Source organism: Candoia aspera, chromosome 3 (assembly GCF_035149785.1).
Source record: "Candoia aspera isolate rCanAsp1 chromosome 3, rCanAsp1.hap2, whole genome shotgun sequence".
NCBI lineage: Eukaryota > Metazoa > Chordata > Lepidosauria > Squamata > Boidae > Candoia > Candoia aspera.
Window position 1 is genome coordinate 140,887,305 of NC_086155.1, and position 27,990 is coordinate 140,915,294.

At 40.6% G+C, this 27,990-nt stretch overlaps 1 protein-coding gene across 1 annotated transcript; it reads right to left on the bottom strand.

Annotated features, from left to right (window-relative positions):
* On the bottom strand, positions 1-27,664 carry ADTRP (androgen dependent TFPI regulating protein). Its single transcript, XM_063298894.1, has 6 exons — positions 27,473-27,664; positions 17,883-18,017; positions 15,688-15,789; positions 8,740-8,855; positions 1,649-1,800; positions 1-623 (listed from the first exon to the last, which is right to left on the bottom strand). The coding sequence occupies exons 2-6, from the start codon at positions 17,934-17,936 to the stop codon at positions 577-579; spliced, it is 471 nt and encodes a 156-aa protein (XP_063154964.1). The 5' UTR covers positions 17,937-18,017; positions 27,473-27,664; the 3' UTR covers positions 1-576.
* Positions 27,665-27,990: the final 326 nt, after the last annotated feature.

The following is a 27,990-nucleotide window of genomic DNA, read 5'->3' on the forward strand; positions in this document are numbered from 1 at the left end:
TCAGATGTTATTCCATTTTATCCTCAAAGTAGTCCTAGTTCATTTCAGCCATTTTTGTGGGTCTCAGCTGCCATACTGGACTCTCATATCTATTATTTAACACTGAGCATTTTATAGTCTCAGATTTTATACTACAGAAAGCCAATTATCATAAAAATACATGACAGACAGTGGAGTGTTTTGTCCAGTTACAGTCTAATAATTTATACAGGCACATGCTGAATAAAGAATATGGCTGGAAATGCATCTAAATAAATTTAGAATTGCAGTTGATTAAAAAAATCAGAATTTAGCCTCATTTGTAAGGCACTTGGGTGGCAAAATCGTATTAGTTGTCTTGTGTTATAAGATTTGTCACTCAATGGTTTTTGATCATCCTACATAACAATCTGAATCTCTGAACAGTGGCAATACTTCCTTGATAGTGGTCCATGTGTTTCCTGGATCGCTGTTCTTCTGCACTGGCAGAACTTTTTCTTCTAAGGAATTCATTTTGGTTTTATACAGAGAGATTTCCATTAGCTATTTTCTTAGTTTCATCATTTGTCTAGATCTTGGGCTGACACTATCAACATTTCATTTGCTTTTCTTCTTGTAAACATCAAGCATGACAACTGTGTCACCTGCACCAAGGGATAAAAGGTAAGTGCAAATAGGAAAAATGAATAATGAAGATTTAAACACAACATAGTTTTGTTGTTTGTCAAAGAAGAGGAGTAACTATCTTAGGAATCAGCAATTGACAGTCACTGAACAAAATTTGGTATCTTCAGTGGTGCTGACTTTCACATGTAATGAAAAAAAGAAGATTGTGGAAATGGGACTTAGGAAATAGAGAGAGATTCTTACCTCTGCTTGCTTCTGAGCATGGTTCATGAATGAAGCTAAGCATAATGTTGTTAATTTGTTTTGGCTTAGTATGATGTGTGAATCTACTCATTATGTCTAGGGATTATCCGTAAACAAGACCAGCATGGTTTGCTCAACAAATCCTGGCTTAGTATTATAGAGAATTGAACCTGCAGCAAAACTAACTATTTGCTAGGAAAGGGACCTTTAGTAACCACAAACAGGCAACTTTTGGCTGAGGACGAAGACACTTTCCCAGAGCATCTCTGTTGGTGGGACACACCAGGAGACTCCAATCTAGGTCTCATAACATTCTAGTTTTATGCCGATTAGCCCACTTATTCAGCCTGGCAAAGTCTTATTTTCATACACTTGGTAACATACACCAGTATGTTCTTGTTCTTGTTCCTGTTCTTGAAGATAATATTTATCATGTCACATAGGCATATACCTACTAATTTCATTTACTAGTTTTTTTTTTAGTCTCATTTTCTAATTAAAATTCTGAATAGTGGAATGAATGTACCCTATCAGGAAAAGGAAAAAGGAAAAAGTTGGGCAAGGTAAATGAATGCACAAATCAATTCATACCTGAAAAACAATGACAAATGGACAGAAGCCTACCAATTAACATTACCTTGATTTCCCAAAGAGGATGCCCTACCTTGAAGTAGCCAGTAGAAAGCTGAGAGAGATCATTTTATTTTGTTAGCTAATATGCCACAAATGACTAAAACATAAACAAACAAACAAACAAACGTGCACTGATAACTTAAAAGGATTTCTTTGCAAGACTCACCCCAAATCATGAGGTGGAGAAATCTTCCTATCATGTAGCAAAAGAAAAGGATGATAGCAGCAATCCCTCCAAACACTATCTTGCTGAGAGGACTTAGAATCTCGAAGACAGGATATACCCACTTCTCTGTTTTAGCATAAATATACAGGATCCTAGAAAAGGAATTAATTTATTTTATTTAGGATATCTCATCATGAAACAAACATGATTGATTGGACTGAAGTTTAATTACAGTTAGAATACACAGTCTTCCTAAGAATGATTAACTCAAGGATTCAGTATATCAACTGTCCAAGCCCATGCAAGTGTCATCTGTCTGTCCGTCCATCCATCCATCCATCCATCCATCCATCCATCCATCCATTATATACAGCATTTATATTCCTACTTTTCAGCCAGAAAGGCTCCCAAAGAGGCACTCATCTCACTAAGATTCTTATAGCGGCTATCTATCTTCAAAATGGGCTACTATCAGTTCAAATACAGATCTTGATGAGTTTTCCCAAAATAACTTGGTGATCTGGTGACCTTCCTGTAAGCAGCTTTACATAAGACCTGATGTGGCCTGGTAGAATCTGCAAGTAAGACTAAAGGAGGGGTGGGGTAATGCTCTTCTTCCTACCAGGGCCATTAGATCTGCTGGCCTCTTTGAGGGGGGCATAGCTCAGCTGACAAAAAAAAAGCAGTAAAAGGAGACACCAGTTCCCCACCTGCAGTATATTGTCTACCTCACAGGACAGCTAGAATATAACAGACAAAGGTGAAATTACTTATAACAGTAATAAGACCATTTTACATAGAAATGTTTTAAAGAAATATTCCTGCATTTTTCCCCCAAAGGTCCAGATTCTTGTGGGATCTTTTGGTGCCTGTAGAAACAAGTCAGTTTAAGGAATCCTATGAATATGGTTGAATGCATACTGTTTTCCATGGGAGCCTCAACTCTGTGGGATGTGTGATCCCATGGAAACCTTTGATACACTAAGCCTTCCTCAGTACAGACATCCACACTGTACATACAAAGGCCTGTCATTCAATGTCGTCACTCACGCAACATCATGCCACATCCTTCCTATCACAGCTCAGTGCTAGCGGGGAGTTCTAGTTAATGTATTGCCTGAATAGAAAATATTCAGGAAATAAGTTTCACAGATAAATACAAAGAAATAATAATTTTAAAAAACTGTACAGAAGCATCATGGTCACAGGAAATGGGAAAAAAACAAAATACAAATATCTCTGATAAGTTTAAAATTGCGTATCAAGTTAACAGTGCAATCCTGTGCATGTTTAGAGCCCAGATGGGTCTTGTGCTTGCAGAAAGAGGTAGAGCGCTCTTGCCCATTGCACATAAACCCTTTTAGGACATTGCACTGAAATGCCAATGCAAGCATGGGCCTTCCACTGTGGGAAAAAGGCAGTTAGATCCCTTGAAAAGTTTTTGTTTTTTAAATGAAGGGCATGGTTTATGTCATGGATCCAGATTTTTCAGTCTGCAATTCTTTTTTTGAGTGGTAAGTAGGAAAGCCCAGGACAAAGCATGGGGAGGGGCCAATTCATTTTAATTTTGGTTAAATTACAATGGAAATGAATTAAATAAAACGAACACATGCACATTAGAGAGAGGCAACATGATGCTTCCAGGCATCAACGTGCTCCCAGAAGCTTCCCTTGACATACGACAGCCCCACCCCAACCTCACTTTTTAATGTATTCATTCAATAACATGAAAGTTAAATAGGAAGCTGTCATCCTGCAAAGCAAAGCATTAGCTTCTAGCTTAATATGTATTTACAGGAATGCCTTTGAGTGCCATAACAATCCCATCAAGATGACAAAGGGGATTCTGGTAGACTAGGTGCCCATCTGATTAATGAGTGTATTGGGACCATAATGCCAGTTATTTTGCTAGTGACCCCACCATGCACCCCCAGAATTCCTAAAGTGCCCCTTACCACCAAAGCTTGCCTACATTTGCATTTCACAACTTGTGTGTTTACATACTCAATCGTTTTCCCTTTCTCTTACATTTTTTTTTTATAATTCAGGGGTAACTTTTGGAAATATTCTATGGTGCTGTCCCAAAGGTTCTCTTGTGGGGTATGCACTGCATTAAAAGTTGTCCATGGGATGTTGGAAGGATATGTAAGGCTCTCAGATATCAAAACACATCTGGCTGATCTTGGATGTCTTTTCCTTATATCTGGAGAATCAAAAAAGAAATACACGTAGTCCTTGTTTAGTAAATTGGGACTGGCACCTGGGTCGTTAAGCAAAGTGGTCGCTAAGTAAAACTATGACTGTGCTTATGATCTTACTTCAGCTTTCCTTTGCTTTACAGACCTGTGAAGGTCGTAAATGTGAGATTGGTCGTAAAATTATTTTTTCATTACTGTCATAACCACAAATGGTTGCTAAACAAGGCAGTCACTAAACAAGGGCCACCTGTAGTGGAGAAGATGGACAACTCTGATTCAGTATTTCTCTTTGGAGACTTCTGATGGTAAGGCTGAGGAGTATTAAATCTTCTAATACTGAAAATATTGTTGACTGAGGCCAGGGACATCCATGGACGGTAAAAAAAAAAAAAGTCAAGATGGAGGCCATGGCTGCTCATTTTTGCTTTTCCAAAACTTTTTTCTCAAGATGGCAGTGCCTCATCTGGCTGCGGCTGCGTTGGTTCTCAATAGTTCAGCAGTTGAGCAGCATTATGACTGGCAACACATACTGGAATTGCAGACGTACAACAGGCGTCCTGCTGTTTTGGGGAAACTACGTGGCCTTGGGTTGCTGCGTCGGCAAGGTCTGGAGACATACTGGACAGCGGGGCCTCTTACCAGCACTGGCTGCTTTTGGAGGAGATGGAGGAGACAGAGGAGGAGGAGGAGGTGGTGGTGTGAGAGAAAGCGAAGGCGGGGGAGCCAGGGAGGACTAACGGCTAGGCTGAAGGCTAATCCACATACAGCGCCACTTCCATCCATTTTGTTTACTAATGTCCGCTCTCTGGAGAACAAAATGGATTATCTGAAGTTGGATTGTGCAACAAGATGTGAGGTGAGAGGCTGTTGTGTTGTAGTGCTGATGGAGATGTGGTTAGTCATCTGTTCCTGAGGAGGCTGTTGGCATGGAGGGGCTAACACTGTTCCGGCAGGATAGGAGTCACGCTCTTAGTGGTAAAACTCGAGGTGGTGGTGTATGTATTTATATCAATAGTAGATGGTGTAAGAACTCAAAGGTGGTTTCAACTCATCGTTCACCTGATGCAGAGTTTTTGACTATCGAATGTAGACCTTTTTATCTGCCCAGGGAATTTACTGTTATTATTATTACAACTTTGTATATACCCCCCTCTGCAAAGACAAAGGAGATCTTGAAGGTCCTTTATCACACCATCAGTGACTTGCAAATCATCCACCCGGAGGACGTTTTTATTGGAGACTTTAATCAGGCTAACTTGAAAACAGTCCTCCCTCATTTCCATTAATATGCGGATTTTGCAACCAGGAGTAGGAACACATTGGACCTAGCCTGTTCTAACATCATGAATGCATTTAAGGCTTTTCCCCGCCCCAGTCTTGGTTCCTTGGACCATCTTACTATAATGCTAATTCCAGCATACAGGCCTTTGTTAACTAGAGAAAAACCAATGGTAAAGCAGGTAAGAGTTTCGCCTGAGGGAGCAATGGAAGCATTATGAGGCTGTTTTGAGTGTACAGACTGGGACATATTTAAAGACGCCACAACGAATAATCAGCATATTAACAAGGAGGAATACGTTTCATCTGTATCTGCATATATTCAGAAGTGTATAGAGGATGCCAGTGTTACTAAGATCATCATCGTACAGGCAAATCAGAAATCTTGGATAACTCATGAAGTAGATGTGAAGCTGAAAGTGAGGAAAGCTGCTTTTAGATTTGGTGATATGGGAGCACTCAGAACAGCTAGAGCTGATCTGAACTGGGCTATAAGAACAGCAAAGTGGGTTTATAGTAGGAAAGTTCAGAATTTTTTTTACGATCCTACAAATACCAGGCACATGTGGCAGGGTGTTCAGACTATTACAGATTATAAGGCTACTCCAACATCATGTGAGGAGAATATAGATTTTCTTAACAAACTTAATAGGTTTTTGGTAGGTTTGAAGCACTTAACAATACTCCTGTGAGGAAGGTTGTATCCCATCCTGACAAGCAAGCACCGACCCTTGATATAGTCGATGTTCAGAGGCCCCTGAGAAAAATATTTGGAAAGCAGCCAGCCCAGATGATATCCCAGGCGGGGACTGAGGGACTGTGCTGAGCAGCTGGCCAGCGTCTTCACAGACATATTTAATATTTCTTTGCATTAGGCTGTGGTCCTGGTATGCTTTAAGACTGCAACCATTATACTTGTGCCTAAAAAAATCTACAATCACGTGTCCCAATGATTATCATCCGATAGCACTTGTTCCCATTGTGATGAAATGTTTTGAGAGACTAATAAAGGACTATATTGTTTCCAGACTTCCTCCATAGTTCGATCCATTTCAGTTTGCTTATTGGCGGAACCGCTCTGTAGAGGATGCAATCTCCTCTGTTCTTCATTCGAGTATGGTACATCTGGAGGAGGAGAACAATTATGTGCGATTGCTGTTTGTTGATTTCAGCTCAGCATTCAATACGATTGTTCCCCAGCGTTGGGTGGACAAACTGGGTTCTCTGGGCTTCAGTACTCATTTGTGTAATTGCCTACTTGACTTCCTTACTGAGAGGTCTCAGTTGGTGCAAGTTGGAAATAATATCTCCAAGCCTATTTCTTTGAGCATCGGCTCCCCACAGGGCTGTGTCCTGAGCCCACTGTTGTTCACCCTGATGACCCACGACTGCTGTGCCAGATTTACCACCAATTCCGTTTGAAGTATGCGGATGATACAACAGTGGTGGGTCTTACAAAGGATGACAATGAGTGGGCTTATAGGGAGGAAGTGATGGGTTTGGTAGAATGGTGTAATATAAACAGCTTGGTTCTAAATATGGAAAAAACTAAGGAGATGATTATTGACTTTAGGAAGAACCGCCTTAGCCGCACTCCACTCTTTATTAATGACATAGCTGTGGAGTCAGTTAACAGCATCTGATTCCTGGGGATGCAGATAACGAATAGTCTGACTTGGTCTCTTAACACCGCATTTTTGGTAAAACGAGCACAGCAATGTCTGCATCTTCTGCACCGGATGAGGAAAGTGCATCTTCCATCTCCCATCTCTCCTCCTTACTTTCTATAGAGGCACTATAGAGAGTGTATTGACCAACTGTATTTCCATCTGGTTTGGAGGCTGTAGTGCCTCGGATAGGAAGTCTGTGCAGAGGGTGGTGAGGGCAGCAGAGAAGATAATTGGGATCTCACTGCCTCTCATCCAGGATATAGTATATGCACTCTGTCTGTCCAGAGCTCTAGTGACTCCTGCCATCCTCATCATGGCTTGTTTTCTTTGTTACCCTCTGGGAAAAGGTTCTGCTGCATCTGATGTAGAACAGGCAGATTGGGTAATAGCTTTGTCCCCCAGGCTATTAGACTCCCGAATACTCAATAAGTTTTTAAAGTGGAATGTGGAATGTGTAAAGGATGTATATTTTATTATGGTATTTTTCTTTTAGTGTCTGGTTGTGTTTGTGAGCCAACTGCAATGAAATTTCATTTTATTATGCACTTGGTGTATAGTGTATAGTGTATAGTGGAATGACAATAAAGCTATTCTATTCTATTCTATTCTACTCTACTCTACTCTACTCTACTCTACTCTACTCTACTCTACTCTATTCATTCCATTCCATTCCATTCCATTCCATTCCATTCCATTTCATTTGAAGCTCTGTTCCTTGTTTACATGCACCAAGTGTGTATCTTCAATTGGATGGTTAAGGCTACCTTTTTGACTTTCACTCCCTTGTTCATGCCTCTGCCTGGGACTCAGAAATAACAGCAAAAATAGGGCTGTCCTAATATATCCGATATCAAAGAAAAAGGATAAGATGATGTCCGCACCTAATTTCATATTCAGAAGCCAACTGGTATTTCAAATCTGGCAGTGACTCAACATACCTGAGGAGATGCAAAGCAGGCTGGGGATAAGACACAGCTCTACCACCTATCACTTCATGTTATTTCCACCATCCAGCATCTGTGGCCTGAAGTGGCCAGTTCATTTGGCTAATTATTAGGCTGGCCTAAGGCACCAGATATCTAAATAAATAACTATCATTATTAGGCCAGCCTCTTCTTCCTCCTCCTACACCTGGTTCAGAGACATTCTCCAATACATGTAGAAAAAAACCCTTTAAAATAAACGTCCCTAGCTAGCATTCTCTGTGTTGGACTACAAGTCCTATGATTCAGGAGTCTAAGGGAGTTGTAGTTCAACATGCCTGGTGGATACTAAGTTGAAGAAAAGTCATGTAAACTTCATATGGGCTGGGCACATGCTACCATCCACAAATTACAACTCCCATCATTAGCTGTATTTGCTGTAGCTGCTAGGTGCTACAATTCAGCAACATCAGGAGGGCCAGGAGGTGTTTCCCTCCTCTGATTTAAAACAGAAGTTTTGAGGAAAGTTCAAATCACCAAAACTTGTAGAGACAGTGACTAGAGCAAATGGGTATTATGCGACAGCAATTTGATACCCAGCATGAATAATCTGATTAAGTTTAGGAGTTGATTAGACCACAAATTCTCTCATGTGGCTTAGGTATGGACTGTATAATGCAGTTCCAAAGTCTCGCAAGGTCAGATCAGAGTTCACCTCTAGCTCAGTGTTTTTCAGCCTCTGCAACGTGAAGATGTGTGGACTTCAACTCCCAGAATTCCCCAGCCAGCCAGCCAGCCAGCCAGCATTGAAGTCCACACATCTTCACATTGCCAAGGTTGAGAAACTGCTCTAGCTGCATTTGAGGATTTTTTTTCCCCCCTGCAGGATTGAGAGAAGGAAGTTGTTTCCACTGAGGACACTGAGGTTGGATGTTTAATTAGGTGAGAAAAAGAATTCTTTCTTGCCAAAACATGTGAAAAACAAAAAACCCCCTTTATTTATATATTTTTTAAAAACTTACCAAACTTGATAGCACAATGCAGCTGCTCCTAGAATGACGAGGCTTTTACCCATTGATGGATAACGTTGAGGGGTAACAAAGATCTCCAACAGGACCAAAGGCAATATAACAGTGTGCTGGAAAAAAGATAGTGCTTCACACAAAACTGAATTTCTGATGCAAAAAAGGAGGAGGATAATGCGCCTAGTAACACAGAGTTATATATTTGATTTAAGTGGCAAGGATATAGGGAAGTGGCTAACACAATAGGCAGTAAAGTTCTTCTACAGAACCTGGAGAGGTACCAATAAAAAAATGTGCAGCTCTTCCATCTTTTCCTCTTTAATGTGGCTTTTTCATTTAATGGAAAACTAAAGGAAGTTGGGAGAGTTACAAATGGAAGCGTGGTCCTCTGGATTCTATGGATAATTCTATGAATGGGGCAGGGCAATTGCAGAATAAAAGTCCTTCTGGAAGAACCAATGTATCTTTTAAAAACACTATAATTCTTCTGTGCCAAACCTCCAGATGGCAGCAACTGACCAGGCTTGTCTTGATTCAGAAGCAAAGTCATGTTGAGCCTGGTTAGTACTTGGATGAGAGACCACCAGGGAATCTCAGGGAGGTTAAATCAACCCAGAAGGAGGAAACAGCAAACCATCACTGTTGCCAAGAAAAGTGAGTCTACAAAGTGAGTCTACAAAGTCACCAGAAGAGTAAAGACCATCTTTCTTTCTAAATTCTACCGTCCCTCCTTTATTTTTGAATTCACTTTGACAAATCATATTGTTTCTAGAACCATCATATATGTGATGTATTATTACTGCACGTATGCATAAGGGGCATCTGAAGTGGCTGAATGGGAAGTCACAAAACAAAATAAGCGAAGGGTTTCTGGATGATAAAGCTGAGCTGGGCAAGGATTTCAAAAAAATCATTTAAGTTTGCCTCATTTCAGTTTTATCCATTCATAACAGTATACAGTGAAAGAACAATGGAGTTTACAACAGCAAATTAGTTCACAGTGATTAACGTTGATAAAGCCAAAGACCACAATCATCGCATGACTGGCCACTTATTGCAAAGTTTTCCATTTGCCAATGGCTTTTAATTAGCTCTCCGAATGAATTCCTTTTGCTAGACAATAGAAAGCTGGCTGTAGAGATGACATTAGTAATGGACCATATACTGCAGCTTAAAGCTAGTCAAAAGCCCTTTAAATGCATTTTGTTTTCTTCTCTGGAAACTGGTCCCCACTCATAGCAATTTTTAATATAACTCTAGTCAAATTGCACACCATGAGCCATTAAAAGCAATTAAACTTCATTTCCACTATAACATATTGTTTAATTTACCATTCATTCAGATAAATGCAAGCTTTGTATTTTGAGCAAATTAAAAAAAAACTGTTTAAAAAGCAAATCTTCATAATTATGCCTCAACTGACATCAATCTTTGAGGGTTGACAAAAATGGGATGGTGACTCATTTTTACAGTTTTCATTATCAGTTTTCTTTTTCATTTACTTGTAACAAATAAAAAACCAACAAGGGAAATGATTATCATACCAGGAAACTCCTCCTTCTGTAATAAAAGAGGGAAGGGAAAACCTGATCTGAACAAGGCATCTGGCTGTAAATAAACAAAATGCATGAAGAAATTTAGTCTGGTTGCCCACAGACACTTTCTTTCAGATGAATTCTGTATTATTTTGTTCTTATTTATTTATCATTACAGAGGTTTTATTTGTCTGTTTGTTTGTTTTTAAAAAGGTTTGCTTTATTCTGGAAACATATTGGTCTGCTGCTCTTACTGAGATTGCATGAAATGGTACTAGCTGATTCAATTTATATGCAGCAAAATACTGAACAGAAGACTTAACATTTTCTTCAAAGAGGGAATGCCATGTTACTCCTAGGGGAACACTTTACAGTTTGATTTGTTTGCAATGGTGGTACAGGTAGTCCACATTTAGCGACTGCATCATTTAGCGACTGTTTGCAGTTATGACAGTGATGAAAAAGTAACTTTGTGACCAATTCTCGCATTTATGATCTTTGCAGATCTGTAAAGCAAAGGAAAGCCGAAGTAAGATCGTAAGCACAGTCATGGTTTCACCTAAGCAACCACTTCACTGGTCGCTAAATGAGGACTACCTGTATCTGCTTGTCTGTCATAGTGCTGCAGGTTATTTTAGGATGCACATCTAGGTCCTTTCTCATTTCCACTTGTACCTAATGCCCTGGCAATATTTGTTTTCTGCCATGACCCTGTGAGGTTGCCTCCATCTCAACTCAAGCCCGTAAGTGAGAAGGGCTTAAATTATCCTTACCTGTGCCCATGTTAAAGTAGTGTTTTCTTCCTTATTCTGGCATTATCCGAGAGCAGTTTCAAGGAGTACAAATTCTATTAGACTTTGTCACCAATTATCTTGGAGAAAATAGGTGAGTGCAGTGACTGGAAACAGAGGCAACAGAGGAATTGGTGACAGGGACAGCATAATCCAAGTGGATTTAGCTTTTTGCCAGTTGAAGGATGGGGTGAAGAACAGTTCAACTCGGCAATCAGGAAAGGCTTTAAGTGAATGTGCAGCACTGTCCAGCCTTGTTGGACATCACCATCAAACCTCCAACAGAGTGCTGCATTTCACAATAAACCTCCCAATTCCTAGCAGGACTTGCCCTAGAATTAGATACAGCAAGGTTATCATCCCAGATACCTGCTTGTGTATGACGTAAAAAGGCAGCAATAACAGAGTACAAAGAATGACAAAAAAAGAATCACATCTTTGATGTCTTGTCATTGGTTTACGAGTTTCCCAATCTAAACTGTCCAATTCAAGCTGTGTCCAATCTACTACACCAGCACTGTATCTGATTACTTGTATCAATTGTTGTTGTTGTTGTTGTTGTTATTAGTAGTACTAGTAGTGATAGTATTTTGTTGTATTTTTACCTTCTGGGCAGGAGAGAAGTGTTTCTGAGATTGTCTATCACAGGTTTCCAACAGCTTAAACGGTCTGGGATATCTATGGTTGCCATTGCAGAGGAAAAGGGGCACTAGTTGGTGCTTCATCTTTACCATATATTGGGCTAGATTGGGCTGACTTGCAATTTGGCATTTCTGGAGAAAATGGATGATACTCAATCTTAACTTTAATTATTTTCAAGGTGCTCCTAAGGCTCCACAGAGTTTTCTGGAACATAGTTTGATAAACTTGGCTTCAAGCCACATTTCTAATTTATTATGTTAGCCTCATTCAATCTGGTACCCCCACAGCTGGTGGATTGTGGGAACTTGACATTCAACACATTTAGCAGGCATTATATTTCTATATTAAATGTGTAGAAATCACTGGTTTACAAAAAATATCTTATACCTTATCAACTAGAAAAGGATAATAAAATACTAAAAATACTACTCTATTGTTGTAAAATATCATGAAATCTATACCAATGAACATATTGTTTAATTTTCTGATTATATATATACATACATACAGGTGGACGCATCATCATCTTCTGATTATATATATACAATATATATATGTACAGGTGGATGCATCAGAAGTAACAATAGGGGGGTTATTATTGTAGCTGGACCCAGAGGAGAAACTTAGACCCTGTGCCTATTTTTCCTGGAAATTTAATGAAACAGAGCACAGATGGCATGTTTGGGAAAAGGAGGAGTTGCCGTTCAATGGGCATTAGAAAATTGGAGGCACCTTTTAGAAGGGGCACAACAGCCATTTGAGGTGTGGACTGATCACAAAAATCTGGAAGCATTGCAAACCTCAAGAAATCTGAACCCTAAACAGGTCAGGTGGGCTCAATTTTTCAGCCATTTCAATTTCACACTAAAATACTAACGGGGGAAAAACTTCCTGGCAGATGCATTGTTGCACCTCCCGCAACACAACAGCCAGAGGGAGGAGGTGATAAACTCAATCATCCCCACCAAGCAGAGGGGGGCGGGCAGTGGTAACCTGGAGGCAGAAGAACAAGCCTAACTTAGACACAGCGGAGGGTGTGTGGTGGGAACTCAGTGAGGCACAGAGAGCCGACGCTTGGCTACAAGTCAACAAAGACAACTTAGTGGAAAAGCAAGGACTTTGGTGGCAGGGGGATAGGCTGTACATCCCGGACCCCATGAGGAAGAAAATTTTAGAAAGGTGCCATGATGCAAAATCAGCTGGCCATTTCAGGTTCTTAAAAACCATGCACCTATTGAGGAGGCAGTTCTCAATTATATATTGAGTGGCCAACACTACACAAAGACATTGACAGTTACGTGGCCAGTTGCCCGACATGCCACATGGCCAAGATGGTGGGGGGAAAACCAAAGGGGCTATTACAAGAGGTGGCTAACCCTTCGCAACCCTGGAAGCAAATCTCCATGGATTTTGTTGTAGATTTACCAGAGAGCCACAAAAAGATGGTGATCTGAGTGGTAACTGGTCTATTTTCTAAGCAGGCTCACTTCATACCTTGTGCCAGCATCCCAACAGCAGGGCAGCTAGCCAGATTATTCATACAGCATGTCTATAGGCTCTATGGGGCCCCTGAGCGAGTAATCACAGATCGCCGGGTCCAGTTCACCTCCAAATTTTGGAGGGCATTCTTAAAAATGATCGGGGTGGAGCAGGGTCTGAGTTCAAGTCATCATGCAGCCACAAATGGTGGTTGTGAACGATCCAACCAACCACTAGAACAGTACCTTAGGTGCTATGTAAATCACCAGCAGGACAACTGGGCAGACCTGCTCCCCTTTGCTGAAGTAGCTTTTAACAATGTGGTACATCTAAGTACGAGATTTACCCCGTTTAAGATTGTAAACGGCCAGGATTTTGTAGCACTCCCAGAATTGCCTACGCCTGACCCCATGGTAGTCCCACTGAAAGAATGGGTAAATCACATAGTTGAAGGGTGGCGAGTAATACAGAGGGCACTGGAACATGCAAAAGAGACATACAAAAACCATGCTGACCGCAAGAGAGCCCCTGAATGGAAACTGAAGGTGGGGAACAAAGTGTATTTACCCACAAAATTTTTAAAGTCCTCACAACCCTCCAAAAAGCTAGAACCAAGATTCATAGGGCCCTTCCAAATCACTAAAGTAATTGAAGATATGGCTGTGCAGCTGCAATTACCAAAAAACCTTGATAAAATCCACCCCGTTTTTCACTGCAGCCTGCATCCAGTCAAGGAATCAGAAGGTGCCGGCACCAATCATGACAGATGGGGAAAGTCACTTTGAAGTACAGGAAATATTAGACTCCAGATATCATAGGGGGAAACTGCAATATTTAGTGCAATGGAGCCATTTTCCTAAATCACAGAGTGAGTGGGTGTACAGCCAAGACATTCGAGCGCCTCAGCTAGTAAAAGAATTCCACAGAAAGTTTCCGGCAAAACCGACGGGGGGGGGGCCTGTTCTTTGGAAGGGCAGAATGTCATGAATAGCCCCTGGCCAGGTGCTATTCTGACATGGCGCCAATAGAGAATGATTGTTAAACAACCCAATAACAGCAATAACCGGCGGATGTGCAGACTGAGAGGAGCCGATGGTGATTCAGCACCTTGGACCAACAGCGCAAAGTCAGACAGGAGAGGTGAGAGACAAGAGACGCCCCCAGATGAAAGGAACTTTGGGGAGGAGGCGGAAAACGAATGTACAGTATTTATGCTGACAATCAAAAACGAATCATTCAGATCTTTGGTTTGCTTTTGTATCACTGCTCAATAAAATCCTTCTATCTATTCCTAACTAGTCTGGGTCAGAAGTGCTGATTATTGGCAAGGGATCAGGGCCATGACAGTTACCCCCAATCACCCAGTAAGCTTTCGGAATACGTGATTTAAATCTCATTCTATTATTAGTACCAGTAATACTTCAGCTGCCAAAGTACACCGCCTAGCAAAACTGCTAAAGCTACAGCAGGGTCCCAACCAGTCCAATTTCCGAGGTCAAAATGAGGGTTTTAGTGTGCTGCACATTCCTTACTATCTTCTTCCTCAGAGCCAACTTACTAGCTGTGTAATTTGGGTAAAACACCAGTGCAGAATCTGGGCAGGGGGAGGTCATTGCACTCATTGTTGTCACTTGACAGCATCATCCTGAGTTAAGAATCAATAGCCATGGCAGAGAAGATTTTAAAAATCCAGGTATGATTCTTTCTGCTGGGGTGGCTTTTATGACTCAGGATCACATCAAACCTTTCCTGACACTGACCCCCAAAGGTCATAAGTACAGCACATACCTATAGCTCCTGTTTTGCCGGCAGCATTGTTGCCTTTGACCAGCAAATAATCTGTCTACAAATTGTTCCTGGTTGGCTTTGTTTGACAACATACCAATTTAAACAGTAAATTTAGAATATCAGACACATACAGTAAAAACCGTTAGCCATCACTCAGTATCTTCATTTGATGCTGCTACAGACCATAGTTGGCAAGCATCTACACTATAGTTTTTGGATTGTTTCATTCCTTCCCAAATATTGCCAAACAGTCATTTGTATTTCCTGTCTTTCTGTATTTATATAACCTCTGTTTACAGCAAAGCCTTTTCTGTAGAAACTGCAATAAAACCTAGTCAGATCTCTATGCCCTCATGTAATGACTTCACATCTTTCCATCGATTTAAATTTGACAAGCAGTGATCCACTAACATTTCCTCCAGTGTTTCATGGATTCTTTGGCAATTCGTGTACCCACTTTTTGCATATGTTAGTATGTATAGTTAAAGAGAGAAAATGAACACTACAAATGAAAAATTGTGAAGTCTGGCCATGATCCAGCCACTCTGAAGCTCTTCTCATTAATTTCTTGTAGCAGATTAAGTGTGTGATTGATTTTTCTATTGAAATAAATGAAGCTAAATGTGAATAATTAGCTGGATCGTTCTCCATTTGCATAGCTTATGCAATGACTCTTTGTTCCATTCAGTTTTTTTTTTCTTTTTACTCACCATTCCATAATTCATCCATTTAGGAATAAACGGTTCCACATATGTGGGGTAAACAAGCTCCCGATCATAGAAGTATATTCCCCAAAAGAAAGCAAACACAAACTGAAATAAAGCAAAAAAGGAAAATGTTGATTGATTGTGTTTATGATGAATATTTATCTATCTACAGTATCTATCTATCAATCTATCAATCAATCAATCAATCAATCATTCATCTATCTCCCTCCCTCCCTCCCCCCCAAAGCAGCCCACAGTGGTTATCAAGCAATAATAAATAGCAAAACAATCTACATTTCCCCCACAAAGGATACGGGGACAAGTTTTTAAAATGGCAACTTCTTGGATCAATTATTTTTGAAATGAGAGGGTGATGGATTTACTTAGACAGGGGTTTTAGACCTTATACAGGTAGTCCTCAGTTAACAACAGTATTTGGGACTGGGAACTCAGTTGCTAAGCAACAGCATGTGACCTCACCAACTTATGACTGCAGTTCTGATTGCTGTTGTTAGGCGAATCCCATGCGGTAGTTAGGTGTGATGCCAAGTGATTGCCATTTGCAACCTCCTGCCAGCTTTCCCATTGACTTTTGCGTTTCAGAAGCCAGCAGTGAAGGTCAAAAATGGTGATCACGTGACTGCGAGATGCTACAACAGCATAATTGTGAGCCAGTTACCAAGCGCCTGAATCACAATCATGTGACAACAGGGATGCTGCAATGGCCACAACTACGAGGATCAGTCATCAGTCTCCTTGTTCAGCACCACTGTAACTTCAAACAGTTGCTGAATGAGTAGTTGCCTAAAGAGGACTACCTGTAATAACAATGTCTACTTTAATGTTAAAAAAATCTTATAAAAGCAGTCTAGATCTAGATGTCAGTCAACAGTCATTTAATTTGTAAAGAAACAAGATACAAGGCAGGAAGGGGCAACCAGTGACTCTAAGGTCACATGAGGTCCTCAAATCCCTTTTTTGTGGTTCTTGAAGGTTCTCCGACCACATTTGATGAAAACACAGTTTCTTGCTATTCTGAGTTGGGAAAGCAGATGAAAGCTGTAATATGTGGCCTCAAAGGTACATCACAGGTAAAAACCAAAGATGCTTCCCTAGGAACAAGCCCCATCCACATGTATATTTTGCCCACCAGCTTTGCCCCCAGTTGAAGTTTCCATTAATTCCACTTCTCATTGTAATGCTTAATTTCTTCACTAAATCAAGATCACCCTCAGCTTTTGATCAGGTGAGCATCTCTCTAGATCTAATTTACATTTGTGCCCAAATACTGCCATCAATAAAGATTCTCTAAGGGATCAGGCCTTTCAATATTTTCTAGTAACATCTATCAATATTTCCCCCAGTGTCCTTCCTTGTCCTGTTTATCCAGGAATGACCATATCCTCTCAATTCTCTCTGTTCCACTGCTTGCTTTTATACCCACTATATCTTTGCTTTTATTCACAACGAGGAACTCTAATTCCACATCACCACTACCAATCTTGGCTAGGAGGCATCTCGCATTGGCACAGAAAATCCTATCATGTTCTTTTTCAAATGTTGTTGACATTAGCCTTTTTCACAGCCTTTTTATCTCCTGCCTAAATCTAAACTCCTCTGAGACACTGTTGTCTCATACATGCACTGAAACCGCTGAACTACTCTGGTCCTGCACATGGAGCAGGTAGCATTTTTGAGAATGCTATCTTGGTACTCCTTAATCTCTGTCTTATTACCTAGCAGCCCAAATTTGGCTCCTCAGACAATTCTTCCAATGTCACAACTGTTGCCTCCTCCCCGGTGCTATCCAGCACCTTGTAGTACCTATAACCTACATACCAGACAAATAAGTCACTATAACATCTATATTCTGTTTGTAATTATCAAATCATCCACACCTAAAAGACCTCCATTCCCAGAGGAGTATCCTCAGTATGAGAGGATGTGGGTTCATCGCTCAAGAATTAGGTTCTGCCTACAGTAACATCTCTTTTATCCTCGAAATGATGTATTCCTTCCCAAGACCCCTATAGAAGCTTGGGAAGATTATACTAAATTGGACATCTAGCTATAATTCTTCTCCTGCTATAATACTAAAAATTATCTTAAAATCAAATTATTTTTTTTCCAAACCATTATTTATCTAATTCATAAAACATATAATTAATCTTGTTTTGATAAATATTAGTGCAACTTACTGTGGATGTTGGAAAAGCCAAGCTACCAAAGATCAAGTCTCTATAGGGGATCATGATCTTGGCAATTCTTCATTTCTTCATTAGTATAAATGCATCAATCATGAAGGAGACCGCATAGAAAATAGCCTGCAAAACCTAAATTAATTACAGCTAATGAGAAGTTTATCAACTAGTTTTAAGTTGTACAGACCTCACCAAACTGTACGCTTATGCTTTAGAGAATAGTTTTCAGGATAAACAATGAATCATGATTGTGGAAATTGCCACTGGCTAAATGTATTTTACTTACTGAAAATATTTTAATGAATTAGTTTGGGTGATAAACTTTAACACTGCCTCATTTAATGAATTTAAATAAGAGAAGGCAACTTTGGCTTGAATGTGCAAAGATCCAGTCATTGAAGGAGGAAAATCACCTCAAAAGCAGTAATATGGTTTCTACCCAAGGAGGAATTTTAGTACAAAAAGGTTATTTCATAGTATCTAAGCCCATGTGCAGAGTACTACTCTGATTAGCAGCACTGTTTTGCTCCAGAAAATCAGATTGCTTGGATCTGAGGCATCAGAACAACCCAATCCAGTACTCTGATCCAATCTGAAAACCAGATTGAATCCTCAAAGCAGGGCAATTCAATACACAAAAGATAATCAAAGAGAACAAATTAAGGTGAGTTGCTGCTTCAGTCTTGCATTCCATTTCAGTGGGATGACTCAATTGAAGCCTTGATTGATGATGACTTCCAATGGGAATATGGCAGACTGAGCAGCTGTGCCCATGAGCTCTGTGGGCAGAACTGGTATTGTGGCAGTTTTTCTGGGCTCAGGCTGGTTTCTCCTGTAGCCCAGAACACTTTTCCAGATTAAGGAAAATGCTTGGAATCAAACCATTCATCCTCCGGATGGCGAGTTGCAGCCAGGAGATCATGGACAGTGTGCACGATCGACAGGTAAGACTTTGCTGGGAGGCTGGGATTTCACCATTTCTGAGCTGCACTGCAGCCCTTAAAGGGACATTAAGTCCAGCCACCCAATTTCTAAAGCACCCAATTTATTGTTTTTTTTAAGCTTTTGTACTCTAAGAGAGGCTTTCTACAGTAAGTAGCAGCAGACTCTCTTTGTGCTTATCATTATTTCTGGATTAAATTTTTAATTTTTTTAAAGTTTTGACTTGTTTTCTCATTTAAAGTTTAAGGAGGACTGAGAATAAATAATTGCCTTCCTGCTATAATTTTTGTACTGAATTTGAAGGATTGAATATTTTCCTACACTTGAATTTGCTGTTTTGAATCTTCAGCTTTCTATTCACTTTCCCTGGGACCTGCTTGTTAGTACACTTTCTCTTGTTCCAGTTTCACTTGGCTGTTTTTCATTAACTCCTATCTGTGTGGGTCAAGTATCTAGGGGGCACCATAATCTACTTCCTGAAACATAGAGGATTTCAAGGAGGATTTTTCAGAGTTTTGTTGTGAGTTTAAGCAGACCTTCAAAGAGATCTTTTCAGATTGCTGTCAGGCTATTCCGCAGAATATTCGGGACAACAGGGAGGAAGTTATTTCTAAAGTGTCATCTGGCTGAAGACGTTATGGAAGAAGATGAAGATTTTGACAAGGGGAAATCTTTCTACTGACAGCGAAACTGATGAAATGCCAGACGAAGACTACATTTTGGTGCTGAAGGGATTAAACTGACAGTCTGAGCTGCAGATTACAAGGAGAGTTGTTTTTCTTAGGGAATGTTATGGCTTTCTGAGGGAATATTATGGGAGAGAAGATAATCTGCTTTGTAGGAATTTTTTTGCTGAGAAGTTTGAGTTTTTAAGGGAGGCAGTTGGGCTGTTTCATTTTTGCAAGAAAAATGCCTTGGGATTTTTCTTGCAAAATCCCAAGGCATTGTTGGGATTTATGTAATAGTCTTACTATGTCTTACATATTTATATATGTATAAATATGTATATTTTGAAGTAGGGTAAAAATTTAAGAATGTGTAATTGGATTGATAATGAGGCTATTATGATTTCATTTCTCTTTAATGATTTGGATTAAGATTTACCAGATTTTTTAAGGTTTGATTTGTAAGATTTATAAGGTATCTATAAGGTATAATAATAATTGCTTGGTTTTTAGGTTTATTAGGGTTAAGATTGCTACAGTATTAATTATAAAATAGTCACTTTATATATTTTTGTGGAGTCCTTGGTGCTCTCTGGGCCTTGTTTTCTTGCAGACATTTCATTGCCAGACTAGGCAACATCTTCAGTGCGAAGAGGGAGTGGGCCTTGCTCTCTGTTTATGTACTGTGGTTTGTCCAGCTTGTGTTGGTGGAGGTGTTGTTCTCTCCTTGGGAGTTTGTTGATTGGAACTGCTGTTGTTTGCTGCTTAGTTGATTGACTGAGTTAATTGTTCCTTGATTAAGGTGTATTGTGCTGTTTGATTGTTCATCTGGTGTTAATCCTGGTGTTAATCTTTGCATATCTCTGTGTTGATTGCTGGCAAGGAGGTGTTCTGGTCTTTTGGCTTTTCTATTGTCTCTTTTGAATGGTATGTAAATGTTGTTTACCTCTATGTGCCTGTTGATGGCTGCTTTGTTTGAGTGCCAAGCTTCCAGGAATTCTCCTGAATCGCACAACACGTGGACAGACTCAACCACAGTTTCAACTGGGAAACTGAGCATCCTAAACCAAGCCAAATCCAAAAATGCTACAGAATTCCTGGAAGCTTGGCACTCAGACAAAGCAGCCATCAACAAGGCTCAGAGAGCACCAAAGACTCCATAGTTCAACCCTGAGCTACAAATATTCGCTTATATGTTTTTATAATTTGATTTTTATTATAGTGGACAGAAATATATAGAATAGTGGTAGGAAGGAAATAATTAAATAAATGTTGTTTTATGGGGAAGTTGATTTAGAAATTTATATATATGTGTGTGTGTGTTTGTGTGTACGTATGTACGTATGTGAATATATATATAAGGGGAAGAAGCAATTGCATTAGTGATTTGTATATGTGCTAATGGAAGGATTTATAGAAATAATGTGATCTTGGTTTGATATAGAGTAAGGGACTGATTATGGAAATAGCTGTATATTCTTGCTGTTGAATGTTGGAAGTCACTTCTTTATGTAATCTTCAAAAATTCTTTTTTCTTATGTTTCACACTTTAGTTTTTCTTTTTTCTTTTTTGTAGTTTTTTTCTTTTCTGTAGTTTTTATCTGTGTTTCAAACTCAATAAAATTCTTTAAAAAATTGAAGCCCTGATGATTTGAATCATCCCCATGGAAATGCATAACAAAACATTGTACAAAGTCGAGCCTGCATTTGATGGGATGATGCAACTGCTTGAGATGCCAGATCCGATCAGGGAGGAGAGGTAACTTCTCATTGGATTCTCTTGAGCCCCCTTGGCCGTTCCCTTCTACTGGATTGAACTTGCCACAGGATTTGCCCTGCATTACAAATTTGTCTACTTCCTTCAACAATCTCTACAGCATTGAAGTAATATTCAATGGACAGTCCAATTATCCTACTACAAGCCCAGTGGAGGATAGGAGAGTACCATCTTGTTCTCTGCCTCAAGCAGTAGAATGTCTAGGCCAGCTCTACAACTGCATTACAGATACTGTACCAAAAGTACCAATTTGATATAGATACATTAAGGAATAAAGCATTATGTAAGCTGCTGGGAAAACAGTCATAACTTTATTGTATTAGTTTTACTTTCCCTCATATAACAGGAATAGGCAACCTTTGGGGACCAGTGGGTAGTTTTGGAGTCCTGAGTACATAACGGACACTCTTACAAAAAAAAGCTGTCACAGGGGAGACTTTCTCTTTACAGAACAAGTGGATGGAGTTGGCCACAGAATATCTACTTACCAGAAGGCAAACCGGTCAGATCCCTGCCACCCTGTCTAGAAAGGTAGGGGCAAGGGGCAGGGAATATGATGACCACTTTAAATCATCACATCATATCACCAGCCCCAGCTATGTAAGAGTTCCAGTAGGGCACAGCTAGGGCCAAGCACTCAGGCACAGGCCCATAATCTTGCAGGCCAAAGAGGTTATCATGAGTCCCATCATCTTCACCAACCATTCCTCCACTGTAATTATATGCAGCATGACCATTCTTGAGAAACCACAAATCATAGCTGTTTAGCTATTTATGAAATTTATCTGAAATTTCAACTGATTTCAAAGAAGATTTGCTACACACCCTCCATTATGGAAATTTCCCACCCACTGTTTGGCTGGTGCTGACAGATTTCGTTGTGGTGCAAGGTTAAAACCTGGTTATCTCCATATAGCTTAGTGCACTTATTTACTTTTCAAAATTATTAATGCTGAATTGTTCCACAGATTGTACCTTAGATGGCCATGAAGTCATCTTCATGGGATGGATTATAAATATGATAAATAAAAAGTTCTGTAGACTGCTATTTGAGGAACTTTAATCCAGAGTTTCCTTCAGTTTGTAGAACTAGTTGCACGGTCCTTTCTTTCCATTGAATGCCTGTCATATAAGGTATGGTGAGTCCGAACTTAATAATTGCTTATTTTTTAAACTTTTTAAACACCTAAATGTAATTATTTTTATTAATATGTCTCTTTCCTTAGCACCATCAACATATTTGGGATTTTTTATGTAAAAAAGGGCAAGATCTCTGCCCCTGATGTTCATGACACAAATGTCAGAACAAGAAAAACAAAATTCAGAGCAATGGGAGAGATAAATGTTGCAGTATGACAACTGCTGAGATAAGGTACATAGATTTAAGATGAAAATAAACCCAGGTGCAGAATTTGGACTGGTTCCAGAGGGCTCCTCTACTATCCATCAAAGACATTACATGATTATGTCTTTCTTTAATCAAAAATTTTCTGTAAACAAGATAGAAGAGGTGATTAAACAAAAAATAATAAGACCATGAAGATGTTGAAGCATAACTATCGAAGCATTCTAGGCATCTTTTCAGTCCATCAACAGAACAATTTTCATGACAGAGAAGCCTTATTTTTCTCTCCTGGCATGATGCCAAATTATAAAAAAGGATTTTTAAATCTCACAATATTACTGCAGTTATTATTGGATCAAGAACTTCATCCACACTTTGCAAATCCATGGGGGCAGCTTATTTATTGTGTATAAGGGATTTCTCCCTATGTCCCCCAACTCACTGCATCTTCAACATTTCATTTCCATGTCAACCTGGAGCATTCTACCATCTGCAATATTCTCTCTCACCCAATAGCAGTATCATGGAATTTTCATTATCTTAACATTTGTCATCACCCACCATCACTCAGAAGGATTTTTATAATGCACTCTTAATATACACCACCACATTCACAGCCAGTTGAAAGAGCTTCTGTTATGTTGCCATGCCACCATGATCAAACTGCTCAGAAACAGCTATGTGCAGTTCTACTCCTGTGTCATCCTGGCCATGGAACTGCTACAAATATTGGAAAACAGATACAAAGCCTGGATGAAGAGGGGATGCTAACAACCTATATTATTAGTTTATGGAGACGAGCATGATGAATTTTCTGTTGGTTAACCCCAACATTCACTGGAAGGAAAGGGGCTGGACCTGTAGGTGAACACAAGCTCTAAATGTATTTTTAAAATGCCCTTGACTATGTTTATTCATTTAGTCACTTCCGACTCTTCGTGACTTCATGGACCAGCCCACGCCACAGCTTCCTGTCAGTCGTCAACACCCCCAGCTCCCCCAGGGATGAATCCATCACCTCTAGAATATCATCCAGCCACCTTGCCCTTGGTCGGCCCCTCTTCCTTTTGCCCTCCACTCTCCCTAGCATCAGCATCTTCTCCAGGGTGTCCTGTCTTCTCATTATGTGGCCAAAGTATTTCAGTTTGGCCTTTAATATCATTCCCTCAAGTGAGCAGTCTGGCTTTATTTCCTGGAGGATGGACTGGTTTGATCTTCTTGCAGTCCAAGGCACTCTCAGAATTTTCCTCCAACACCACAGTTCAAAAGCATCTATCTTCCTTCACTCAGCCTTCCTTATGGTCCAGCTCTCGCAGCCATATGTTACTATGGGGAACACCATTGCTTTAACTATGCGGACCTTTGTTGTCAGTGTGATGTCTCTGCTCTTAACTATTTTATCAAGATTGGTCATTGCTCTTCTCTCAAGGATTAAGCGTCTTCTGATTTCCTGACTGCAGTCAGCATCTGCAGTAACCTTCGGACCTAGAAATACAAAGTCTTTCACTGCTTCTACATTTTCTCCCTCTATTTGCCAGTTATCAATCAAGCTGGTTGCCATAATCTTGGTTTTTTTGAGGTTTAGCTGCAAGCCAGCTTTTGCATTTTCTTCTTTCACCTTCATCATAAGGGTCCTCAGTTCCTCTTTGCTTTCAGCCATCAAAGTGGTATCATCTGCATATCTGAGATTGTTAATGTTTCTTCCAGCAATTTTAACTCCAGGCTTGGATTCCTCAAGCCCAGCATGTCGCATGATGTCTTCTGTGTACAAGTTGAATAGGTAGGGTGAGAGTATACAGCCCTGCCGTACTCCTTTCCCAATCTTAAACCAGTCCGTTGTTCCGTGGTCTGTTCTTACTGTTGCTACTTGGTCATTATACAGATTCTTCAGGAGGCAGACAAGATGACTTGGTATCCCCATACTGCCAAGAACCTGCCTCAATTTGTTATGGTCCACACAGTCAAAGGCTTTAGAATAGTCAATAAAACAGAAATAGATGTTTTTCTGAAACTCCCTGGCTTTTTCCATTATCCAGCGGATATTGGCAATTTGGTCCCGAGTTCCTCTGCCTTTTCTAAACCCAGCTTGTACATCTGGCAATTCTCGCTCCATGAATTGCAGGATCTTGAACATTACCTTACTGGCATGTGAAATGAGTGCCACTGTTTGATAGTTTGAACGTTCTTTCGTGTTTCCCTTTTTTGGTATGGGGATATAAGTTGATTTTTTCCAATCTGATGGCCATTCTTGTGTTTTCCAAATTTGCTGGCATATAGCATGCATTACCTTGACAGCATCATCTTGCAAGATTTTGAACAGTTCAGCTGGGATGCCATCGTCTCCTGCTGCCTTGTTATTAGCAATGCTTCTTAAGGCCCATTCAACCTCACTCTTCAGGATGTCTGGCTCTAGCTCACTGACCACACCGTCAAAGGTATCCCCGATATTGTTATCCTTCCTATACAGGTCTTCCGTATATTCTTGCCACCTTTTCTTGATCTCTTCTTCTTCTGTTAGGTCCTTGCCATCTTTGTTTTTGATCATGCCCATTTTTGCCTGGAATTTACCTCCGATGTTTCTAATTTTCTGGAAGAGGTCTCTTGTCCTTCCTATTCTGTTGTCTTCTTCCACTTCCACGCATTGCTTGTTTAAAAATAATTCCTTATCTCTTCTGGCTAACCTCTGGAATTTTGCATTTAATTGGGCATATCTCCCCCTATCACTGTTGCCTTTTGCTTTCCTTCTTTCTTGGGCTACTTCTAGGGTCTCAGCAGACAGCCATTTTGCCTTCTTGGTTTTCTCTTTCTTTGGGATGTATTTTGTTGCCGCCTCCTGAACAATGCTGTGAACTTCTGTCCATTGTTCTTCCAGGACCCTATCTACTAAGTCCAGTCCCTTAAATCGATTCTTCACTTCCACTGCGTATTCCTTAGGAATATTAGTGAGCTCATATCTAGCTGATCTGTGGGTCTTCCCTAATCTCTTTAGTCTGATCCTAAATTGTGCAAGAAGAAGTTCATGATCGGAACTACAGTCAGCTCCAGGTCTTGTTTTTACCGACTGTATAGATGTCCGCCACCTTTGGCTGCAAAGGATGTAGTCAATCTGATTTCGGTGTTGTCCATCTGGTGAAGTCCATGTATAAAGCCATCTCTTAGGTTGTTGGAAGAGAGTGTTTGTTATGCAGAGTGAATTGTCTTGGCAAAATTCTATCAGCCTGTGTCCTGCTTTGTTTTGTTCTCCCAGGCCATGTTTACCTGTAAATCCAGGTGTCATTTGACTGCCCACCTTAGCATTCCAGTCTCCCGTGATGAAAATAACATCTCTTTTAGGCGTGTTGTCCAGTAGGTGCTGCAGATCCTCATAGAACTGCTCTACTTCAGCTTCTTCAGCATCTGTGGTTGGGGCGTATATTTGGATCACTGTGATGTTAGATGGCTTGCCCTGAATTCGAATTGAGATCATTCTATCGTTTTTTGGATTGTATCCAAGCTCTGCTTTAGCCACTTGACTATTAATTATGAAGGCTACTCCATTTCTTCTGTGGTCCTCTTGTCCACAGTAGTAGATCTGGTGGTCATTTGATGTGAAGTGGCCCATTCCAGTCCATTTCAGTTCACTGATGACCTTAATGTCTATCTTTAATCTTGACATCTCACCAATAACCACATCCAATTTGCCCTCGCTCATAGATCTTACATTCCAGGTTCCAATGATGTGTTGTTCCTTAGAACATCGGATTTGCCGTTCACCACCAGCACCATCGGCCGCTAGCCGTCCTTTCGGCTTTGAGCTAGTTGCATCATCACGTCTGGGGCTAGTTGAGCTCATCCTCTGTTCCTCCCCAGTAGCATTTTGACCATCTTCCGACCTGGGGGTCTCATCTTCCGATGGTATACTAACATATCTCTGGTTGTACTGATCCATTGAGTTTTCACGGCAAGAATACTGGGGTGGGTTGCCATTACCTTCCCCAGGGATCGCATTTAGTCTGACCTCTCTGTCACAACCTTCCCGTCTTGAGTGGCCCTTCATGGTTTAGCTCATGGCATCATTGAGGTGCTCAAGCTCCAGCACCACGACAAGGTAACGATCCTTTGCTGAAGGCCCTTGATTATAGCACTAGGAATATCACCCGGATGCAGGAACACTCTGGATTCATTTAAAGGTGCACTGTAAAATTTGGGAAAGGGAAAGCATGTTTCTGTAGAAAGTTTTCTGGACATCTGAACCTCCCATAAAACTTAAGTCATTGGGACAGAGCCATTTCTTCATATATGTTTCACACTCTTGGGTTTCTATAGGACCCCTACAAATTGCCTGTGCATATCCTGCCCCCCCAACACTCACAAAGAGACATATATTGATAAAGGTATATAAACTCATATAAATGCGTACTAGGTTTTAAAAATATTATCATTATCATTATTTGCCTGACATTGATCCTGCAATCAAGTCCCACACAAATGCTTGCGTTTGTTTTTCAGCCATTTGGGGTTGAAAAGCGTGAGCTTTTGGAGAAGAGTTGATCTCTGACGTCTCCCTATCCGTCCTGAGCATTCAATGCTCCCTTTATCTTACAATTTTAACTGGTGGGGGGCAAAAGCAGCCCCGCTCCCTTTTCTCTCTCGCTGGCTGCCTTAAGGCTTACAGAGGCTTTAAGTCACATTTCTACCTGCCCACACCTGGCCTGGCTTTAGCGTGCCAAAAACACTCAGCTCGCAGCTCCTGCAGATTCCCGCCACGCCGGGCTTCTTCGCAGCAGGAAGTACAAGCACGCGCCTTCTTTCTTAAGGCGCAGATGGCAGAGCGTCGCTCCAACCGGTAGGGGAGCGAGACATGCATTACCACACTTACTGGATTGAGAAAAGTCAAATATTTCCACAGATTGCCATAAAATAGGTTGATGTGGTGTGAGCCTGCACGAGGCTTTTCCATTTTGGCCAACGCGTTGGAGACGGCATAGCAAAGAAACACATACCAGGCGAGAGCCAAGCCGTGGTGGACGAGGCAGGCTAAGGGTTGCATGGCCTGGCTGGGAGCGAGCGGGCCAGGTGAGTCATTCTATTCCCTTCTATCGTCTAAGGAGCCCCTCTCGCTGCAGGAGTACTTACGACACCAGCGAGAACTACGGGCGGCTTTACACAGATGGTGCAGACCGTGAATTTCTCTTTCCTTTTTCTTTCCCCCACCCGTTGTTATCGGGCAGTGCTTCCAAAATTCGGTTAGTCAGATGGATATATCTGTACTCGAGGTTGCTGCAGATTAGCTACCTATTGGCCCTTGCTTTGACTTTTTATACCAAGGGAGGGGAGAGTGGTACGGTATGCATAAAGTAATCATTGATGCCAGAAGAGAAACCAGTCTCTCATCAA